The 22597-nt window shown below is 39.7% G+C and overlaps 1 protein-coding gene and 1 long non-coding RNA gene across 4 annotated transcripts; one reads left to right on the plus strand and one right to left on the minus strand.

The window, feature by feature from the left end:
* Nucleotides 1-1641: 1641 nt before the first annotated feature.
* Nucleotides 1642-22450, minus strand: DEPDC4 (DEP domain containing 4). Of its 3 annotated transcripts, none has more exons than XM_072655676.1 (10): nucleotides 22309-22450; nucleotides 20473-20884; nucleotides 20242-20387; nucleotides 11347-11533; nucleotides 9135-9361; nucleotides 8650-8792; nucleotides 8425-8550; nucleotides 4784-4862; nucleotides 4302-4364; nucleotides 1642-2880 (listed from the first exon to the last, which is right to left on the minus strand). In XM_072655676.1, exons 1-10 carry the CDS (start codon nucleotides 22442-22444, stop codon nucleotides 2654-2656), a joined length of 1746 nt encoding a protein of 581 aa, XP_072511777.1. In that variant the 5' UTR covers nucleotides 22445-22450; the 3' UTR covers nucleotides 1642-2653. The 3 variants fall into 3 exon arrangements, with proteins under 3 accessions (XP_072511777.1, XP_072511778.1, XP_072511779.1); XM_072655678.1 differs by lacking the exon at nucleotides 1642-2880 and adding an exon at nucleotides 2887-4196; XM_072655677.1 differs by lacking the exon at nucleotides 4302-4364.
* LOC140534547 (uncharacterized) lies at nucleotides 18104-21021 on the plus strand. Its single transcript, XR_011977358.1, has 3 exons — nucleotides 18104-18868; nucleotides 19692-19891; nucleotides 20625-21021. It is a non-coding gene; the product is annotated as an uncharacterized lncRNA (long non-coding RNA).
* Nucleotides 22451-22597: the final 147 nt, after the last annotated feature.

Raw genomic sequence — 22597 nt, forward strand, 5'->3', positions numbered from 1 at the left:
GAGTGCCTCTTGTCCAGATGGGATACACGCCAATAGATAAGCTGTGGAGTTGCTCAATCCAAACATTTATCTAAATACACATTGCGGTGACACTGGGCTGCCTTGGGGAAACTGCCCAGTGCTTTTCATTGTTGCAAGCTTTTCTGTGAAACAGAGCCAGCCTTGTGACTGTGAAGACTCTTCTGGGTTGGTTCTTCGCCAGATTCCTCTTGTGTAATATGGCAAAAGAAACTTGTCTGCCACCTTGGAGATCTTTAGTGATGCCCCACTGCCCACTGAATAAGGTCCCAACTGCTTAGCCACAGAAGGCCCAGCTCAGCCTTTCTTTCCAACCATATTTGCTCTGTCTTGCGCATATATATATATATATATATATATATATATATATATATATATATGTGTATTTATATATATTATATACATATTTACTTTGTGTTTCAGCTGGTCTCCAGCTGGTCGACAAGCACCATTATGGCACACAGTGCTTTCCTGCTACATACTACCCACCAAGTCCTCTCCCCGGCCTCCTGGTCAAAGTCATGGGCTTCCCTGGTCCCTGGCACTTTGTGCCTCTCTGGAGGCCCTATATCTAGCTCATGCTGTTAGTTTTATATGACAAAACTACAGCCCAGGGACGGGAAATGACTTCCCTAAGATCACAAGTGGGTGGTTATGTTAGGAGCAGAACCTGAGTCTTTGACTTCTAGTCCATTGTTCCAGCCATTACACTAAACAGCCTCCATGTTCTCTACTATAGTTATTTGCTCAATTCTTTTCTACAACAGATGCTAAGCACCTTTAGGGCAGGGGACTTGCTATATTCAAATGCCAGTTTTCTGAACAGTTATTTGGTATTCAATTAACTAAATTTTACCTATTATTTTCAGACAGTAATACAAATTGCCAAGATATAAGATTTATAAAATGTTCTGCACATGTTAATTGATCTCACTTGGCCTTCCACCACTCGTGGGATGTAGGTGCTATTTCCTACTTTTGATAGAAGAACCATCTACAATTGCATGACCAAGTGTATGACAAAGATTGTCCAGATTATGACATGCTACTGGATGGACTCATTGAGTTATTAATCCATCTGTTGCATAGGGTTGGCTTAGAATAAATAGGTGAAGAGATGAATATATCCTATTTGGGGAACTTAACACTTGCAATAGTTCTAAACTGCTCATTGCCATAAATATGCACCGTTTTAATGCCAAAGCTCTGTCAGTGATACCTCAGGGTTGTGAATTATGAAACACACACTCTCAGAATAATTAAAATTGGTGACCCCAGAGGCAATGAAAAGATGCATGTGCTGGTGGAGCTGTGAACTGGCCATACCATTCTGGAAAGCAATTTGAAACTGATCCAAAAGTCATTGAACTAAGCATACATTTTGATCCAGTATTAAGTCTATAACCTGATGAGATCAAAGAAGGATTCATACGTACAAAAATATGTACAGTAGCAAAACCTTTAAAACTAAGAGGGCAGGGTTTCTTGTCTACTTATTGGGGAATGATTATGATATGTGGGTGTAATGGAATCTTACGTCATAAGAAATCATGAAAAAGAAATTTTGGAGAAAGCTAAGACTTGTGTGAACTGGAGAAGAAAGAATTAAGCAGAGCCAGGAGATAAATTTCATACAATGATAACAATATTTATTATAATGAAAACCTTTGGACTGTAAAAAGATGAAAATTCTGATGAGGGCAATGCTACATCTCGATTACAGAGGCTGGAAGATGAAAGCTGGCAAGTCACCTCCTGCAAGGGAGGTGATGGACAGAAAATGCAGGATGAGACACAGGCACTATGAGGATTTATCTTACTTGACTGTGCATATTGTTATGAGGGTTTTATTTTTAGTTGAGGTTTTTTAATTAAAAAAATTTTTTGATGTTCAGTAGAAGTGAGAAAAAAATGCTTAATTGGAAAAAATAAAATTTAAAAGAAAAAAATTATGGTGGGAATAAGTAAGCTGTAGCATATTATCTTAAGAAGTAGCAATAAAGCTATAATCAGGGAAGTGTGTGCCTAGGAAAGGGCTAGTATTATAGCAAAAGAGAGAAAGGAAATTGCCCACATGCAGAGTGGTGCCTTGGTAAACATGAAATATAAAATAAGCAGGTGAAAGCTTGAGATGCTTGGAATGGAATGAACCTGTGCAGGATGAAAGGCATGGACAAGAATGGAAAGGCTATGAAGATGGGGATGGCTACGATATACATGGGAGGAAGGAGCAGTCACACTGAAGGTGCTCTTCTCCTGTATTACACCTTGGATCATCTTGAGTCACTAGCAGCAAAGGGAAACCAGTGTAGAAAGACTGTCATCCAGAGCTTCAACGAGGAATGTTTCCTCTCTGATATCCAGAAAGACTTCTCAGGGATCTGACTGCCTCAGACCCCCAACAGTAGCAGCATAACTTCTAAGTCATTCAGTAGTGTAAACTATTCAGTAGAGCAAAAATAAGTGATTCCATAGCATAACTGAGGAATGAATTTGGCCTCTTTTTAAAAGTTAAATGCTTGCTGAATAAACATGGCATCTGGAGGCTATACTTTTCATCCTATTCCTTCTACTAAAAATGTTAATTTGGCTGTATTAAAAAGGAACTGGAATAAAGAAAAAAGCTTTCTACCCTCTACAAAACCCCAGTGTGCAAAACGGCATCCAATTTCTTGCCCCTGAAATGTTCATTTAAAGCTGACGGGTGATGTTTCTGAAATTCCTTCATCAGTTTCTTTTTCTGTTTGAAAGGAATACTAGAGCTTATGTTAATCTCCCAAATCAAGTGCTGCAGCTCTTCGCTTGTCCTTTGTTTTTGTCCCTCATATTCTTCATGAGTTAAACGCTGACAGAACGTGAAACCTTAAAATAAAAATCAGGCAGTTTAGAAAACAAAAATATTTACATCACTCTTGAAGTACTACGCTAAGATGCATTTATGAACAAGTCTGTCATGCTCAATACAGTATTTCCAAGACCTGAATGATATTCATGTTATGTACTGTCCTCCGTTAAGGTTTCTGTGCTTCTGGGTGACCTAAAAGTACAAAGGCCTTCATGACTAATCAGCACAGCCAGCTTTGCAGAGCTGGTCATCATCTGGTCTGATCCTTGGTTGTTGGCCTTTGTTCTTGAAGAGGACCAAAACAACGTCACTAGGTTAAAGTCACAGTGTGTCCGACTGGCTGATCAGACAAATCTGAGAATGCTCTACTACAGGTCGGGCACAAATAGTCCATCAACCAGTTCTTGATTGGTGAGAAGCAGGTCCAGAAAAGAGGTTCCCTTTGCTAATCCCTCCAGTGTTCCTAGGAGACAAGCTGTACCCTTCCAGTAGAACATAAGCTCTTTGAAAGGAAGGGCTATTTCACCTTTGCATTTCTGTATCTAGTACCTAACAGTGCTTGGCACATAGAAAGTGCTTAAAATATGCTTACTGATTGACTGAATGATGGAATTATTAAGGCAAGCAGGACACTGTTAGTTATTAGTACTTTGGGCAGAGGGAGCACTCCAGTACGTGTCAGGATAATTTAGATCATGCCCTCATGCCTTTCCCAAACTCATTTATTTCCTTTTCCTATTCTGGGGCTCTAGACAAAACTGCTTCTACTCTTGCTTCTCTCACCTTTACTCAAACACTCTCACCCTTGCTTGTTCTCCTGTCCACTTCCTCAATTTCCTCACAAGGAACAGGATGTTCTTAACATACGATGTTACTCTTCTCACTGGACTGACCCTCCTCCTTTTGAATAAGGTACTCCATTTGAGGACCATGTTCCACTACTTGCTAATAATGTCACATTTTCCTCCTTAACTTTGATATTTAGCTGATCTTGAGTCTCAGCTGGATTTTGTCCATTTATGAACAGATATCTGAAGCCACAGACTTCATTAATGGCTCATTACAATTGTCTCCTGTAAATTCCCGGGCATTTTCAGTGCTGTTTTTCCTACAATGCTGCTGTTTTCTCTGCTTTTTAGCTTGGCACATAAAGGTGGTGTTGTCTGAACTTAGACTACAAATTCTGCAAAGATGAATTTTAATAATTAGGATCATAAGAACCACTTGCATGTTCTTAAAAAGCTCTTGGGCATAGTGGATATGAGAAAGAAAAGGCATTGGCATGGTTTTCTTGGGTCCAACTCCCTATCCTGAAGACCATCCCCACCCTCACCTGTAAACACAATACAGAAATGAGAAAGTCAGTAGAAATAAAAGGAGGTAAGAATATAAACAAAGTAGCCAAAAAACCAGACATTTTAGAGAGGCTATCACCTACTTGGCAAAAGAACAGTGCAATGAAAACTCTGTAAGAAAGAACTGGCATGCCATTCCACTTGCCCTAGAAATAGTGGGGGGAAAATTGACTTGACAACTTGATAAAACACCAAAACTCACTGTATCCCTTCCTGCACATGTACATCCCACCTCCTCCATTCCTGAAGTGACAATCTCTGTCTACTGAAACACTTCTTTTCCTTAAGGCCAAACTAGGTGCTACCTTCTTCTGTGCAGCCTTCCTTCCATGCCAATCTCACTTCTATGCACTTAATTACACTCTAACATATAATTTACATATTAGTTATTTGTGCACTTGTCTCAGCTCCTCTCCCTACCCTTGCCAACCCCCACATCCTAAGTTTTGTTGGGGCAGAGCCTCTCTGTTTATAATGTGAGCAGCAAACAGAGTGCCTTAAATTTAGGCTGTGCTTAAGTAATAGAACTTTACTGAATTTAAATGCAAGATGTACACGGTTGTACCTGATATAAGATCTGGATCTTCTCCATGAAGAAGGCTTTTGACTTTCCTACTGACCAAGTCCAACAAATTCAAAGGTGTCTATACAAAAACAGGTAACATTTGATTTAATTAGAACTAAAAATATAAGATATGGTTTCTGTCCAGAATTCATCAGTAGTAAAATCTAATTCATAATTTAGCTGAAGGCACATTGGATAAGGTGTACATAGAGTCAGAAAGACCTGGGATCAAATCCTACCTCTGACACGAGCAATGTGACCGTGGGGAGGTCACATAATTTCTGACCATGGATTTCTTATCTATATACGGAGATAATAATGCCTCCACTGTCTTTCTAACAGGGTTGTTTTGAGGGTCCTGAAAATAATGCCCTCTGCAAACTTTAAAAACTCTACAAAATGCCTATTACCAGTAAAAATTAAAAAATATTTTTAAAAAGAAAATGTTTCATTATTTTAAGTCCAGACTTTGCTAGAAACTAGGTTCACCATCAGTGGCCAAGAAGTCCAGCTGTAGTGAATCCACAAATGATTTGTATTTAACAAATCAGAGCATTTCTCAAAGCTATGTTAACTAATACTTCCATCATAATCACACTAAGTGCAGGAAAACATTTTCATAAAGTCAAGAAAAACTCCTCTTCCAGTTGGCTTTGATTTCGACATTATTCCCATCAGGAGTAGGCTGCTAGGGACTTGATGTCTCTGGCAAAGCTCCAAGGAACTTCTTGTCCCCCACAGTTGTTACTGGTAGGTTCTGCTTCTCTTTCTTTCCTTTTTTTTTTTTTCTAAGTCATTTCCCAATACAACGACCTTCTCCCTGTCTCCAGCCCCTGAGCTTTCTCTTTTAAATAGGAAAGCAGTTCATTAAAGTTAGTATGCAGAGGCAGCCCTGAGCCGTTCACCCAAGAGTTCACCACCTCTCTTCATAGGGGAGGAAATTGGGTTTTTTTGATTGTCTGCTCTCCAAAATCAAAATGGATCACTCTTTGCAATTACCTGCAGCCCAGCTGCCTTTTGGTGGTTTTTAAAACATTATGGGAGTTGCTGTGTACACTATTTTCTTTGTTCTTTCTTCTCTCTATACAATATAAACAAGTTATCTTTCTCAGAATTCCTCACATTTTTCATTTCTTACAGCACAATAATCAAATACATTAGTATTCTATGATTTTTTTCATTTATTTTCCATTCAATGGGCACTTTCTTTCCATTCTAGTTTTATTACCATCACAAAAGGTACTGCTGTAAATGTTTTGGAATATTTGGGACTGTCCTTCCTGTCCTTGACTTTTTTAAACTATATGCTCAGTAGGGGGATTGTTGATTCTCATCTAATTCCAAGTTTTCTTTTTGGTGGGGATTTGAATCAGGTCTTTAAAAACTATTTTTTTTCAATTAACCAAAACCTACTTTCTTCCCCTCCCATTGCCTAATTGAAAAAGAAAGAAAAACGAAGACCTTGTGAAAAATATTAACAAACAAAACACATTCCCACTCAAAAAAAGTCTCAGTCTATACTCTGTACATGACCTGTTAGAAGTTGGCAGCATGCTTCATGGTGAGTCCTGTGGTCCATCATGGTATGGATCAGAGCTGTTATCATTCTTTAACTGTTCTAGCTTTTCCCACTTCATTCCTGCACCAGTTCATGTCTTCCCAGGTTTCTATGAAACTATCACCTTCTTCATTTCTTATAGCACAATAGTATTCCATTACATTTATACAACATAATTTGTTCAGCCATTCCCTCAGTTTCAAATTCTTTGCCACCATAAAGAAAGCTGTTACAAATAGTTTTGTACATGAGTCCTCTTCTTCTATCTCTTTTCGGTTTAGTTTAATAACTTTTGGAGTAAAATTCTAAATTGCTTTCCAGAATGGTTACACCAACTCAAAGATACACCAAAAATGCATTAATGCACATATTTTTCAATAGTCCTTGTCACATTTGTCATTTTCCTTTTTTTGATAAACATTTCAACTACGATGGGTAGAATGTGGAACCCCAGATAGGTTTTAATTTGCATTTCTCTAATTACTAGTGATTCAGAGCATTTTTTCATATGGCTTTTGATAGTTTGCATTTCTTCCTTTGTAAACTGCCTTTGACCATTTATCGATTAGGGAATGGCTCTTATTTTTGTATCTTTGAATCAGTTACTTATATATCTTAGAAATCAGAATGTTATCAGAGAAACTTGCTACAATAATTTTTCTCTTCTACCTGCTTCTCCTCTAACTTTAGCCACACTGGTTTTGTGTAGAACCTTTTAAATTTTATGTAATCAAAACTGTCCATTTTACCTTTGTGACTCTATTTCTTGTTTGTTTGTGATGAATTCTTCCTCATCTATAGACCTGGCAGTTTCTTCCTTGCTCCTCTAATCTGTTTAAATCACCCTTTATGTTTGCTGTATACTCATTTCAAATTTATCTTGGTATATGGTATATGACCAATAAATACTTATTAAGCACCTACTGTATATGCCAGGTATTTTGTTAAGGACTGGAAATAACTTGGTCTATACCTAGTTTCTGCCAAACTGTTTTCCACTTTTATCAATGGTTTTCTGTCAAATATTGAGTTCTTTCTACAATAGCTCAGATATTTGGGCTTCTGAAATATTAGGATCCTGTGCTCCTTTGTACTGTACAATACATATGCCTTTCTACTTCTTAAATCAGTACCAAGCTGTTTTGCTGATTTGTAGTACAGTTTGAGATCTGGTACTGCTAGCTGCTGTGCATTTTTTTCATTATTTCACTAGAAATTCTTGACCTTTGTTTTCCTTCAGGCGAATTCTGTTATTATCCAAGTTGTCTTCCAGAACTGGTGAGGCTGATTCACAGCTTCACGATCACACAACTGGGATTTTAACCCAGATCTTCTGACTCCAAGCACAGTAACTGCCTGCATCTCCTCCAGACTGTGCCAAGATTATTATCCTCATTTTACAAATGAGAACTACAAGACTCGGAGAGATTCAAAAACAAGTCTATAGCCACACAGTTAATGGTTAAGCTGGGCTCAAACTCAGTTTTCTGACTGTGGCCAGTGAAAGAGGAGATAACAGTCATAGAGATCTTTTTGAGGGGGGAGCAGTGGTACCCCAAAGAAGAACTGCTTGCCATAGATGTTATACCCAGTATAACAGAAACTTCAAATAATACACTAACACCTTTGCACCTGAAAGTATTACTCTGTGATCTAGCATCAGGAGGCAGTGCTGAGCCATTACATGCTGTCATCACTTAAATTAAGAAAGACATGGACGAACTTTCACCTGTCATTTAGCTCTGGGGTGTTGGAACAGCTGAATTCACAGAGTGAGAACAGCGTATACAATGACAACATCACAAAGAAAAGACACTTGGGAAAGACCGGAGCTCCCTGGTCAAGGCGCAGTGCTGGGAGGACTGAACCGACTGGCTGCTTCTGCTACAGAGGGATGGACTGCAAATGCAGAACGAGGGCGTGGGAGCTTGTTTGGTTGGCATCTGCAAACTCGCTGGGAAGGTTTTATTTGTACTGCTCAGTGGGGTGGGGAGAAAAGGCAGATGCTTGTAAAAAGTTACCTAAATAAAATGGAAGAAGGCTAGCTCAGCGTAAATGTGCCAAGGGAAAATAAAAAAGATACCTTAAGAAGCTCACAATGGTTTTCTAACAGAAATTGGACCAGTTGCTCAGTTTGTCCTTTTGACAATGACTTGTTTTGCAAAACAGCTTTGGTAAGCATCTTCATGACCACTGTTCTATTATCATACTGCAAAAAAAAAGAAATAAAGTTAACAGGAATCAGCCATTTTATAAGAAGAACAAGAGAAAAATGCAAAAGCGTTCACATTTCAAATACTGGTCACACCTGTTTTTGTAACTTGTAGCCATGAGGGTCTGACGCTATGGCCATAAATGTCAGGAGTCTTCGTAACTCTTCCCTGGTGTTGGGGAACAAGAGCCTCAGGTAGAGCTGAGAAGCTTCCAGAGCTTCTGCTCGCTTCCCCTTCTCTGTTATGGGTGGAACAAACAGTTCAAAATGCACGTCAACAAATGGCACAATATTGGGGCTTTAAATATCAGTATGCTATAGGTCAGAAGTAGTTGAATTAATGCCATGCAATGAAGCCCAGTACTTAGTTTAGATGTTAAAATGTGTGGCCACTTAAAGACCTTGAAAAGTCACTTGACAGTGTGAGTCTTGCTAAAATGTCACCAGATTCAAAGAACATAAGAAGGTATGTATGAAATGCAAAAGTAATTAAATTTCTCCATCTTCAGCACTGAGTCTAAATATATGTGATAAAAAGTAACTTAAGATTAAATATTTCCTCCTTGAAAGTTCACTCTTACCCAGAAGTTCAATAATTCCTGAATGAACATCAGAATAACTGTCATTAAGTAAACATTCTCTTTCTTGATTATAATATTTTACTATAACATCAAAGAATATCTTCTTATGAATATTCAATTTTGTTTCTTCGTTAGTGTTTTGAACTAGCTGTTGACTAACCATCACTATTAGCTGGTCTGGGAAATATTCCAAGCATTCAATTGCTGCGTTGAGCCAATTGTCAATCCTGGAAAAAAGAATGAATCATAGATTAACATTTCTAACTGCAAAAAAGCATTGTTTAATACTATATTATAAACATGTATGTATATGTATCATATAAACTTTCAACAGAAAACTAAATTTATATAAGTAAATGCAGTGAGTGATATTTAAGATTATCAAAGTAATATTTGATGTATTGTCCATCAGTTTATGTTGGGCCCAGGATTAAACAGGGGAGAGAGCAGGACTGTCTTTGGGAAACCAGAGCTCCTTTAAGGACCCCAAACTTCTCCCTGAAATGAAAGTCTCTCATTTTACTAACTACATTTTAGTCCCTAAATGATAAAACATGAGTTTCACTGGGGTGTGGGAGGCAATGGAAAGAGCCATGAAGAGTGTGAGTGGGGGCAACACTGAGCTATGAGTCAATACTGAGCTAGGAATAAGAACCACAGAAATGGCGCATCATTCCCAAGGGACAAGTGATCAAAGAATATGAATGAGAGAGTTCTCTAGGAAATAAGTGCAAACTCTTAACATCACTGAATATAAGAAATATACAAATCAAAAGAATCTGAGGTTTTATCTCACATCCAGCAAAGATGACCCCAGAATGGGAATAGTTAACGATGGCAGGTCTATGGAAAGACACTGTTAGTAGAGCTATGGATTGGTCCAAACATTCTGGAAAGCAAACTGTAATTATGCATGGAAAAGTACCTAAAACATACATAGCCCTCAACCCAGAGATCCTACTACTAAGCGTACACCCCCAAAAGGTAAAAGATAGAAAGGTTCCATTCACACCAAAATATTCACAGCAGCACTTTTTGTTGAAGCAAAGAACTGGGGAAAAAAATTAGACTGAGGAAAAGGCTAAACAAAAAGGCTAAACATGCCTCAAAGAATTCAGAGACTCATGGGAAGGCTGACATGGACTGACGCAGAGTGAGCTCAGCAAACCATGCACACAACTCATACAAGGACTACCATGCAGTTCTGAGAAGGCTTACCTTCCTCCTTTTGCCGAGGTGGAAACAAGAGGTCACCTAAGTCTTTTCAGCTATTAGAGCTTTAAAGCCGCACTGAGACTGTGGGGACACCTACTACGATTCTACCAGACTTGGTTAGTTTTACTGAACTCTTTTTAAGATTTTCTTTCTTTTTAAATTTTTGTTAAGTTGCTGGACAGAGGAGGAAGAGGGATGTATTTAGAAATGAAAGTAATGTAAAGACCAAAAGATTAAAAAAAAAACAAAAACAGGAATGTAGTCATGTGACCAAAGCTGGGATCAACCATTGGGTTGTCTAATGGGTGCTAGTAGCATCTTCATATATGAAGATAAAGGAAGACCTCAGGCATGATGCATGGATATGCTATGGTGAACTTAGGGGAGGGCCCCAAATAAGAATCCAAAGTGGAGCAGGCATGGATGGATTGTGATCACATCCCTGAAATAAAGACCAAGAGGCCATTTCATTTAACTCCCATGGCCCAAGTACATCAGTGAGATCACAGATCCATTTAAGTATCTGAGTACTAAAAAACCAAACCAAACCAAGAAACCAAACCATAAAGAACAACATGGAAAGGCTAAATGAAAACCATGTGTGAACTTCTGCATTTCCTTATATACAAGCAAGGAGCAACAGGGGCTGGGGCCAATTCAGAAAGAGAACTTTTATTTGTCCTGATTTTAGAGTACACAATTCAGATTACGCTGGATCCAATGAGTGTGTGTATGTGTGTGTGTGTGCACACATGCATGCATGTGTGTGTATATACACACACATACTGAATACAGAAATGTGAGAAAATTCATCCATATCTCTATATTAGAACAATGTCACATTCTATATTCCTGTGTGACTTACACCACCAAATACTAAATATGAGCAAGAAAGCTTTCAGCAGTAACAACATTTATTTATATAACATATAATAACATGTAACAACAATCATTTATCTAACCTTTTATCTGTCTGATAATAAAGACGCATACTTACTCAGACAAACTGAGGCCATGAATAACCTCTCTATCTAAGCAAGTGTTGGAGATGATGAGATCTTCCTCTCGGTTCAACTGAACATTCTGGTTTTTTATTGGTGGCTCTAAAATACTTTCTAAGACTGGAAGGTGAATTAATTGGAGGAGTCTTAACAATGTTTGCTCTTTCCATACATCTTCCACAACTTAAGAAAGGACAAGAAAAAAAATATCATCAGTCAGGCATATAAACCAATAACCTATTTCCAATCAGGTATTTCTACTAATTAGCAACAGTTGTGGTCCAGTCCAGGGATTTTGTGGGTAAAGAAACTTACTCAACTAAGGCAGATCTTCACACTTACTTTCAATTTATCCTCTAATGAGTTTTCTGGGGACACTAAGAGGCAAAGTGACTTGCCCACAGTCACATTGCCATTATATGCCAGAGGCTAGACTTGAACCCAGGTCTTCCTGGCTCTGAGACCAGCACTTTCTCCCTTATGCCATTCTGTCTCACAATATGCAGAATTGAAAAAAAATAATTCTCAGCACACTATAAGAATATGATACTCTGTGAAAGGATATGCAGATAGGAGGAAAATGGCAATTCTAAAAATAACTGCAATTCAATAAATTGAAAATAAAGATTCCTCAGAAAAGAGCAGAGGGTTTGCAAAACCATCTAGGCAGGAACAAAGTGAGAAGCACTGGGTGGAGCCCATGGAACCGTGTACATGGGCCCAGTAAACCCTTGGTTTGAATTCTGCCTCCACACTCACTCCATCACCCTACTCAGCACCTTTGATACTCTCTCCTCCCTTCTACCTTTGGCTTCCTTCATGAATCAGCTCAAATTCTACCTTCCGCAGGATGCCTTCCCCAGTTCCACCCACTCTAGTCTGCTTCCTCTGAGAAGTCGTCCCATTTACATTGTGTAAACTTTGTACACAATTTTTTTTTTGCCTGGTGTCTCCCCAATTAGAATGTGAGCTCACTGGCGGCAGAGATTATTTTTGCCATAATTTGGATCACCACAGTTTAGCACATCTATTAAGTACTTGAAAATGCTTGGTGACAGTTGATTGACTGACTGACACTAACTGTTTCACCCTGGGCAAATCATTTGAAGATTCTCTGCGTCCTCACTGGTAATAAGAACAACGATGCTTGTACTACCTACTTCACAAGGTTGCTGGAACAATAAGGGTTAGCATCCATCAAGCACCTTAAGGACCACAAAGTGCTTTACATATATCACCTCATCTGATCTTGACAAAAGTCCTGGGAGGGAATGCTATTTTTCCCATTTTACAGATGAAACCGAGGCAAATGGCGATTAGGTGATTTGCCCAGGATCACACAGGTAACATCTGAGGCAGGATTTGAACTCAGGTCTTCCTGATTCCAGGTCTAGTGCTCTATCTACTGTACTCTCTAGTTGCCAGAAAATGCTCTGAAACTCAGAAGTTTGTTTTTTTAAAAAGCTATATAAGGAAATAGCTAACAGAGGGGTTGGTATAAGAAAATGAAATTAAGAAAGCAGAAGGGGCAGCCACACCTTGGTCATCATTACAGAACAACTGTCAAGAGTCTAGAAGACACATGGACACAGGCCAAGCCTGTCTGTGCCTTTGACCAGAAGGGTTTCTACTGATGGAGCTCCTTCTGGGCCCAAGATGGTCTCAATGCACATTTTTTCATTTATGCACTATAACAGTTCTATAAAGTTGACAGGTCAAGTCTTATTATCCACATTTTCCCATAAGGAAACTGAGAGCAAGAGAAGTGATTTGTTCACAGGTACATAGCTAGAAAGTGATAGGGGTAGGAATGGAAGCCTGATCTTGAGACTCTAAGTCCACTGTCCTTGTGGTTATATCATACTATCTCCCTAAAATGAGGGGATTAGATTAGATCAGGGATTTTCTTTGTAATCCTAAATATTTTATTTATTCAAAAAATATTATTCTGAAAAACAGGTCCATCGGCTTCCTAAGACTACCAAGGGGATCCATGACACATAAAAGGTTAAGAACCCTTGGACTAAATGATTTGTAAAGTTCCTTCTAGTTCCAAAATTCCATGATTCTACTTTGTAAAAAAATTTCATGGGGTATTTCCTTAAAACATGGAGTATTTTCCTAAAATACAGTGTTTTAAGTACTGAAAACCTGTACTTATTTCATGCATCCAGGTCACCGTTTAAGTATACAGGCCAAGAGTCAACTCATTGTTTATTCTTAGCACTGTTTAAAACTGACATTTTTCAAACAAGATTTTTATCCATTGACTTGTGAATTGAAATTACGATGCTATAAGGCTCAATGTTGATATCTCTTATTTTAAAAAGTCAATCTGATCCTTTTTTATATCTCGACAACTGTTTTTCTTCCATAACCGCATTTTTGCCCAATGGAGAAAGTCTTTCTGTACTGGTGATATTTATCGTACTTCAATATATCTTTGTAAATATTCACTCTCTAATTTTTCCTCTCTGTTAGTACAAGATTTATATAGCAAATTCCTCACTAAATTATAAAAGTCCTCAGCTTAAAAATAAAGTTAAACTTTGTTTTCTGTTTAGATTGCTAAACGAAACTTTGTCCAGTATTCATTTTTGAATATTAAAAAACGTATTTTGAAATTCATACAATTACTGAAGGAGGCCACATGCTACTATAGGGAGACAGTCTGCAGTGAAGATAGGGAGCTGACACCTGCTGCGTGGCATCAGAAAAGTGCCTTCACCTCCACAGGTCTCAGACTCCTCAGATCTAAAATAAGGGGTTGGCTTTGATGGCCTCTGATGACCCTTTAGAACTATGAACGATGCATGGTCTTATGAACATCCAGAAGGGGGAGGGGTCTTCATAATGCATTTTCAAAACCCTTCACAGAAATTTGGTGGTCTCTCAGAGTTCAGGATTCAATGGACCAAAACAAAAAAAGCTGCGTGAGGAAACATATCAAGAAAAAAGTCAGCAAGGGTACTTTTTTTACTGTTACCCAAATACTGTCTGGGCCAATTCAAGGTTATTCATTTACTGAGCACCACTGTGTACAAAGTGTGCAGCTAGGTGGTGCAGTGGATAGTGTCAGGCCTGGAGTCAGGAAGATCAGAGTTCAAATTTGACCTCAGACACTTACTAGCTGTATGACCCTGGGCAAATCACTTAACCCTGTTTCCCTCAGTTTCCTCATCTGTAAAACGAGCTAGAGAAGGAAATGACAAACCACTCCAGGATCTTTGCCAAGAAAATCTCAAATAGGGTCACAAAGAGCTGGACATGACTGAACAACTACAAAAATGTGTGACGTAGTGCAGTAAGTGATAGAGAATGACCTAAGTCCCTGCCTTTATGAAGTTTACAATCTAGAAAGGAGTACAAACCAAGTACAAAAGCAGTCACAGGCCATGAAAGAAAATGAAAAGTGCTTTAAATACAAACGGTGATACGAAGGAAAGCTCTCACACAGTTACGGGGACAGGGTGTCTGCTGGGGCCAATCAGGAAAGTATCATGGACAGGGTGGCCCCTGACCATGTGGGGCCTGGAAGGATGGCTTGGCTTTTGACTGGTAGTGATGGGAAGGTAGAGTGCTCCAGGCACAGGAGACTTCATAAACAAAGAAAGTGGGGATAGCATAAAGCACTGTTCGAGAAAGAGTAAGTCATCTAGTAATAAATGGGGAGGGGGAGAGGAGAGATGAGGGAGAGGGAGGCCAGAATGAGGCAGATCCCAAAGGTCAGGAGCTCATTTGATAAACAGTGGGAGGCTCATGAATGTTTCTGAGTAAGGGGATGACATGTTCACAAGGAGATGAGCATGGCAGTGATGTCAGATGAACTGAAGGGAAAGGTTGTAGATAGAGGAGTCCAATGAAGAGTACTTTTGCTTGAAGAGACAAGTTGGGTTAGGGCAAGAGTGAGGAACGGTGGAAGGGTTTGCTCTAGAAGGCATTTCAAAGAATCTACAAGACCAATGAGCTCGAGGTCATGTAGTAAAAGGCCAGGTGATGAAGGAGGCACTTGAGTTGAGCTTTGAAGGAACTGGGGGATTCCCAGAGGTGGTGATAAGGAGGGAGAGTCAGGGCAAGTCACAGAGAAAGGAGATGAAAGGGACTACAAGGGCCTTCAATTCAACCTGTTTAGCTGGCATGTATAGTACATTAGCAAGAATGATCTGAAATAAGGAAGGAAGGGCAGGTTGGAACCACACTGTAAAGTTAGAATAGAAAAGATCAGATCTGTTTCATTAGCTTCAAAGGTTCATAGGGTTAAGTGAAAATTTTTTTTTTTTTGAATCGGGCCTGTTTTAATGAATTACTATTAGAAGTGGAACAGCACTGGAAGAAATGTACACAGCATGGAAGGAAGGAACAATAACATGTTAAAATGTGCGTACATAGCTCTTTGAAATCAGATTTCTTATCTCATTAGACTTGATTGTCTTTGGAAACTCTGAGGTTGGTAATCTACTTTTTCTTTTTTTTTTTTCTTTTTTTTCTTTTTTAATGTTTAACATTCACTGCCATACAATTGAGATTTTATCCCCCCCACACCTACCCCCCACTACCCCCCTCCCTCCCCACGACTGCATACAATTTTGTATAGGTTCTACATATACTTTCCTATTGAGTACATTTTCACTATAGTCATGCTATGTAGTCGGACTAAAATTTTTTTTTTTTTTTAAGGAAGGGGGAGATCTTAGTATGTCTGTAGCCATCAGATAAGGAGCCAGTGGATGGAGAGAGATTGAAAATTAGGGGAAAATTTTAAGTGGGGCTAGCTTCTGGAGGAGACAGGAGGGGATGGGACCAAGGGTATCACATACATTCAATCTTTCATCCGTATCTTCAACAAATATTAAATGCCTGCTCTGGGCATGCCACAGTGCAAAGTCCCGTAGGTCAGTGGCATCAAACTCAAATAGAAAAGGGGCCACTAAAACAAATATAAGGATCTCTGTGGGCCACATATTTTAAAAATGTAATATGATCTATATTTTACTATGCTTTTATTTTTTGTTAAACATTTCCCAATTACTTTTCAATCTGATTCCAGCTCTACTCAAGAGTATTATAGGCTGCATTTGGGCCCTCAGTAGGGGATACAAAGAAGCTTAAGATACAGTCACTGTCCTTGAGAAACTTACAATCTGTTTAGAAAAAGAAGAAATGTAGTTCGTCCTAGCTAAACATCAATATACAGCTGCATATTATTCCAAATTAGTAATACTGAGAACAAATGCTATGACAGTTCAAAGGAGGGAACCATCCCTAGCGGCTGGAATAGTCAAGAGATGTTTATTTTCAACAAGTAAATACTCATTGAGGGCCTAATGTGTACATAACAATGGATTAGGCACTGAGGTAAATGCAGCATTAAATAAAGCACAGTCCCTGCCCTCATGTAGCTTATGGCCTAGTAGAGGGGCACCCATCACTTAATACTTGAATTACCTACCAATGATTTCATCTCCACTGACAAAGATTATAACTCCTCTGGGACTCAACTCATAAGAGTTCTGAGAGATGCTGTGGCTAAAAAATTCATTACCTATGGCTAACTAAGTGATTCTTGAACTTAGGTAAGTCTTTGGCTAGCAGACAGCAGAAACCAGTACAATACTCATAGAATGTAATCTTTCCTTCTGGGTTGGGAGGACCTGCCAACCAACGTTTATAGTTTGCAGGCTTTCTAGAGCTATCTATTCCAAAGGAACACTGGAAGAATACCCTGGTCAATGTACTGGGAAAAATGACAAGTACAAAAGAGCCCATGATAAGCGTACAAGGTATTATGTGAGATCTGAAGGGAGAAAGGTCACTACTGACTCAAGGGATTGCTTACTCAAAGAGGTACTGTTTGAGTTAGGATTTAAACACTAGGCAGAAATTCAATAGGTAGAGAAGGTAGGAGAGGGAATTCCAAGAATGGGGACCAGTTTCATTGAAGCCTTGTGAAGGATGTGTATGAAGCTGAAAGGGGAAGAAAAAGTATTTTCATAGAGACAAAGGCAAAAAGATAATCATGGTGAATTTAACTCAACAAGCATTTGGTGTTGTTTTGTTTGTACTTCGTTCTAGGAGAGGACCATGACATCAGGGAGGTAACTTGCAAGTGAATTGGATTTAAGTGACGGAGGGCTATGCAAAGTCACCAGGCTCACTCTCTCTTCCAGACCCCTCTGGGTCCAATGGTCAAATACAGATCAGGACTACTGGAGACATTTACTGAGCATTTACTGAGTCTCTTGTACATGAAGTTAGAAACAGGTACTTCTTTGAGAGGAGGAGTGGCATTGGGATTTCAGACTTGAGGAGAGAGACTGGGAAGTTTACTAGGGACTTAACAAAAGATGAATAAAGATTGTTGAAGAGCAGCAGGGGCTAAAGGGAAGCTTAATAGCTTGAATCTGGATATTCTTTGGGCAAAAGCACATTAGGGGAAGCAGCTGAAATTCATGTGAGAGGATAATTCCCAAGGTAAGAGGAGCTAGGTTAAGGGGACTCAAGTAAGCTTTAGGACACCCATGATTTGGGTCTCTCTGGCAAGGCACACTCCTGTCTTCGACATTTAAACATTAACCTGATGTTTGTATCAGAGTTTTTAAAAAACATTGCCTATTTTATTTCATATATATAACCTCCCCAACTGGAAAGAGAAGTGAGTCTTTTGTGTGTATGTATAACCAAAAAGACTCAAACAATGCCTTGCACATAGTAAGTGCTCATTTGTTTACGATGTCAGCAGAGATTATTGTTTGCCCAACAATCACGATTCATTCTGTTCTGGTGAACTGGTTGGGGAGAGCTCTCTCATCTTCTGTTGCCCAGCTCCAAGTCTAGCAATACAAACTAAAGCACCATGTGACTTATATTGCTCCACTGCTTGTCATACCTTTCAACCTTTAACCCAGGAACTTTTCAGGCTCCAAGGATTTGCCAACTATATGGAGGTGGTTCCTTTTTGTAGTGATGCCTCTCAAATGACTCTTTAAGTTACTATAATTTCCAATTCCTCCAAGGAAGTCCTGCTCCAGTGTCTTGTTATGGCACAAAGAGAACCCTGGGTTTTTAAGGTGACATCAGCAGAGGACAAACTCTGACAGTCTCACCAAAACTGGAAAGATTAGAGTATGGGCTCAGTGATGGCCTATGTGTCCACTCCCTAAAGACTATTCTAGCTGACATCCAAGGGGCTCACTGCCACAACTGTGGGCAACAAGTGACAAATTTCTTGGCAAAAGCAACTTGTCTCTGAAAGGTTACAACTTTATGTTGGTGAAAAGAGTAGACAACCACACAGAAGAAATCATGGATCTTTTGAAGTATTTACCAAACATAAAAAAGAATTAATTTTTGAATATGGCTTCCTAATTCTTACATAATTTCTAACTGCATCTATTTTTTAAGAGACTTATGATTTCATTAGTGTTGGAATTCTTGGTGAGGACCTTCTACAATGCAGATAAGGCAGCGCCTAAATCTTTCTCTTCCATTCAGGATGGCCCCCAAGTAAGATGGTAGTGGGTAAGTACCATGGTCAGTTCAGTTTGGGATTGCTTTGCCTTGCTAAATAGGGATTTTAAAAGATGCTGTTTATCAAATCTTATTTAACTCAAAAAGTTCTTAATTTTTTACCTGTAACTGAATAGGAGACAAAGTGCATACATATCCTTAAGAGCCAGCAGTTGATTTTGAGGACTAAATACTTTATTATGGATGTTTTATTTTCCATGTAAAAGAAATGGATACATTAAAAAAGTTGGGTTGTTCCTAGATATTAGGAAATCATATAGAAAAAATGGCAAGTCTTTTTAAAAACAACTCTCTTAAGGACCTTTGAACCCGGGAAAATTCCTTATTAGTGACTTATTAAAAAACAAAGGCTAAAAAAAGGTAATCTCTCTGCAAACTAAAATACTGCTCTTTTCCCCTTCTTGTAAAGTGTGGCAATCCAGTTTTGTGACAAAGATATCCGAAAACCCTGATCAGTCAGTCTTTTTTCCAGTTTCTAACTTCTGACATTTTCCAGTTTGCTACTTTACAAAGTGGTTTCAAAAGAGGCTTAAAATGGGAGACTCAGGTTCTAGTTTTGGTGCTGCTGGTGACCAGTAGTGTGACCTTGGGAAAGTTATTTAGAAGGCCTGTTTTTCTGTATAAGTCTTAGTTTTCTGTTGTAAAAGGGAACAGGACTGTATGACCCATCTAAATGCCCCTTCTAGCTTAAGGATTCTGGGAATTTATGTTTCTATGTACCTGAAAAATTTAGCTTTTGACATGATGAACTATCTTTTCTCACTTTATTAATCTTTAGAAATTTAACTTACTATTTTAATTCTTACCTTTTCAGTTTGTAAACCATGGTTACAGATTGTCTCTATCAGCCACAAATGCTATTTGAATTTGTACAACAGAAATAACATATGCTGTTCTGAAGAGAAACATTTTAAGATGCACAGTCCATGCCTGTGCAGAACATGACCACGAAAGTGCTGACAGGTCGGATCATCTTTAGCCAGTCATCTAACAGAGGGGATTTCAGATATTCTGGTAAAAATGAGCAAAGATATTACTTTTCACTTAAAATAAGAGCTCAAAATTGAGACCGTTTTTAAAGCAAAATGTAAATTTCTTGAAGGTAGGGGCTGTTTCTTTGGCATCTCCAGCACCTACCACACTGCCTTGTAGATAAGAGACACTTAATATTTGTTGAATTAGCTGAGTTAAAGTATACACAGTCCTTTTTCACCAGTACAAAGAACATATGCAGCATCCTCCAGCCAAAATCCTTCTCCCTTCACTACATTAAGGCTTACACAAATGGCTGATATCATAACTAATTATCACCACCTTAAACAATTCTGTTACACAATCAAAAATACAAATAGTTCTTCAATTACCTTTTTTTGAAAGCACAGGAACTGGTTTATCAACTGTGATATCTGGAGAAAAAGCTGTATGCCCATTTATAGTATGAATTAGTTCTTCAATTGTCTCCTCATCAATTTCTTGTGCTAAAGGATTCGAAATCGTTTCATCTTCCATTCTATTAAAAATAAAATATACTCATTTTTCTTCACTTAGAATTCCAAATGTTTAAGGTACACATGTAGTATTGTACTGTCACTAACCTCGTGAGTGCTGCTGCTTTTATTTGATCAAACCCCCTATTTTTAGGATCATCATCTGTTTTAGATAAACCAGGAGTGGCACTATGGCCCAGAAACCTGTAGAGACTGCTATTTGTGTCTTCAAATTCCAATTCCTTTTCACTTTTGAATAGCTTCATTCCTACTGGTTCAAATACTTTGTGATCCATGAGAGCTTGGCAAAGACGCACTCCATTGAGACGGGAGATGTCATAGCTGCTTAAGGAGATATTCTGCATAAGATGACCTAACACTACATCAACAGCATCTGAACCAGTAAAACAGTCTTTATAAGTTCGGAAATGTTGCCGTCTTCTTTTGACTTCCACCTGCGTGTGAAGGGAGTGGATGATACCATTCCAGAGCTGAGTAGCTTGAAAAGGACCAGAGCATCCTGAAAAAACATTTAGGCATATGCTGTGGAATTTAGATTACTCAAATGTATACGTAATTTAACTTATTTTTGGAACTTTAACTGTGATGTATATTCTTGCCAAATTCATAATAAATTTAACTTCCTTTTTATACAAACTATGAAATGCTTGCAATTTTTAATGGTGACCCAAATTTAAAATAACTACACTATAATATTCCTCTGCCAAGATAAAAGCAGCACTCAACCTGCGTAGCTAAATTTCACTGATTTGAGATTCATCGTCAGGATTCTGAATCCCTTTAATATGTGAGAATTTACTATCTACTCTGAAACTAGGGCAGTGTAATTTTCATTCTGTCTTTACACCAAGGTTGGCACATCAAGCCAACTCTCATTACTGGGTTCTGGATGCTCTAACCTGTTTCTCCTCCCTCCCTCCCTTCTAGACATCTCATTGCTCATTAGCCCATCCACTAGACCGAGGGCTAGGATAGCTCTGCAGGGAGTAGAAAGGAGATTAGAATCATCTGGGCTCCTTGTCAGTGTCTAGGGGAGGAAGGAGAAACATAAGGATCCTTTTGGCTTTTGAGTATCCGTCTTACTTTTCTCCCCCAGACTTTTGGTGAGGAGAGATACATAAAAAAGCAAAGTCAAAGGTCCACACACCTTCTCCCTACATGGAGCACAAAAGAGAGCTGTCTGCCTAAGGCTGCCCACCCTGGCACCGACAACACTGGCACAGGGTCACAAGTGCATTTCAGGGTAAGAGTTGGCCATTTGGGAAGGAGGTAGGGTTGCTACATCCCCATACTCGACCAGGGACCAAGTGAAGGACAGGGTGGGGCTGGACAGGGCAAAGTAGGGGGAGGAGACGTTAGGGGGGGCAGGGATAGTGGAGGAAATGGGGCAGAACTGAGCAAGGGGGGGTGGTTAGGTAAGGATGGGAGGAATTACATAACCAAAGCAGGTGGTCTTGACAGAAGCTGGGCAGGGTTGGGCAGGTTATGGAGCTAGGATGAAGACTACTTAGAGGAAGAGGCCATACAAAGAGAATGAGTGGGGCTAGAAAAAGTAGCTGGGAGAATAGGGCGGAGGGTGCCCTAGATAAGGCCAGGTAGGGGGCAGGGCCGGGCAAGAGGGGGCGGGGCCAGGCAAGAGGGGGCGGGGATAGGCAGAGAGTGGGCGTGGCTAGATAAGATGGTTGGGGGAATAGGGCACAAGCTGCCCTCGATTTGAGATCAGAATGGGGAGGGACTAGGCACAGAATAGGCGGGGCTACACAGAAAACAAGAAGGGCTAGATAAGGTGCAATTGGGCACAGGCTTCCCCCGTAAGGTCAGCTGGGGGCGGAGCCAGGCCAAAGGGGCGGGGCCAAGCCCCTACTCTCCAGGAAGCGAATTCAAAGTCCGGTTCCCCTTTCTCTCCCTACCAAAAAAGTTCACCTGTGATAAATGGCCTTCTCCTCCGGTGGATACTGCTGCCGGCGCTAAGCCGAAGCCGGAGGCCGTCCCGCCGTGGAAGCCGCAGCTCGTTCTGGCTGCTGAGCCTGCGAAACCGCGGAGTCAAAAAAACCGCCATCCCGCTCCAACTCCTCCTCCTCAGCTCCTCCCGCGCGCACGCTCTCCGGCGCTTCGCGAGCCGGCTCCGCCCCTTCCTCGAGGACCGGAAGTGACCTCATCGGACCGGCGGGACCTGCTCTTCTTCCTGCCCCTCCCCTGTCCCGCCTCCTTC

This window comes from Notamacropus eugenii, chromosome 3 (assembly GCF_028372415.1).
Source record: "Notamacropus eugenii isolate mMacEug1 chromosome 3, mMacEug1.pri_v2, whole genome shotgun sequence".
In the NCBI taxonomy this organism is placed as follows: Eukaryota; Metazoa; Chordata; class Mammalia; order Diprotodontia; family Macropodidae; genus Notamacropus; species Notamacropus eugenii.

Bases quoted from the DNA above. Each gene is read 5' to 3' on its own strand.
- DEPDC4 (XM_072655676.1), bottom strand. From the start codon at position 22,444: ATGGCGGTTTTTTTGACTCCGCGGTTTCGCAGGCTCAGCAGCCAGAAC. The intron at 20,388-20,472 runs GTTAGTGACAGT...TATTTTTAATAG, and splicing joins AAAGCAGCAGCACTCACGAG to AATGGAAGATGAAACGATTT. The intron at 9,362-11,346 runs GTAAGTATGCGT...TCTTTTTTCCAG, and splicing joins CATGGCCTCAGTTTGTCTGA to GATTGACAATTGGCTCAACG.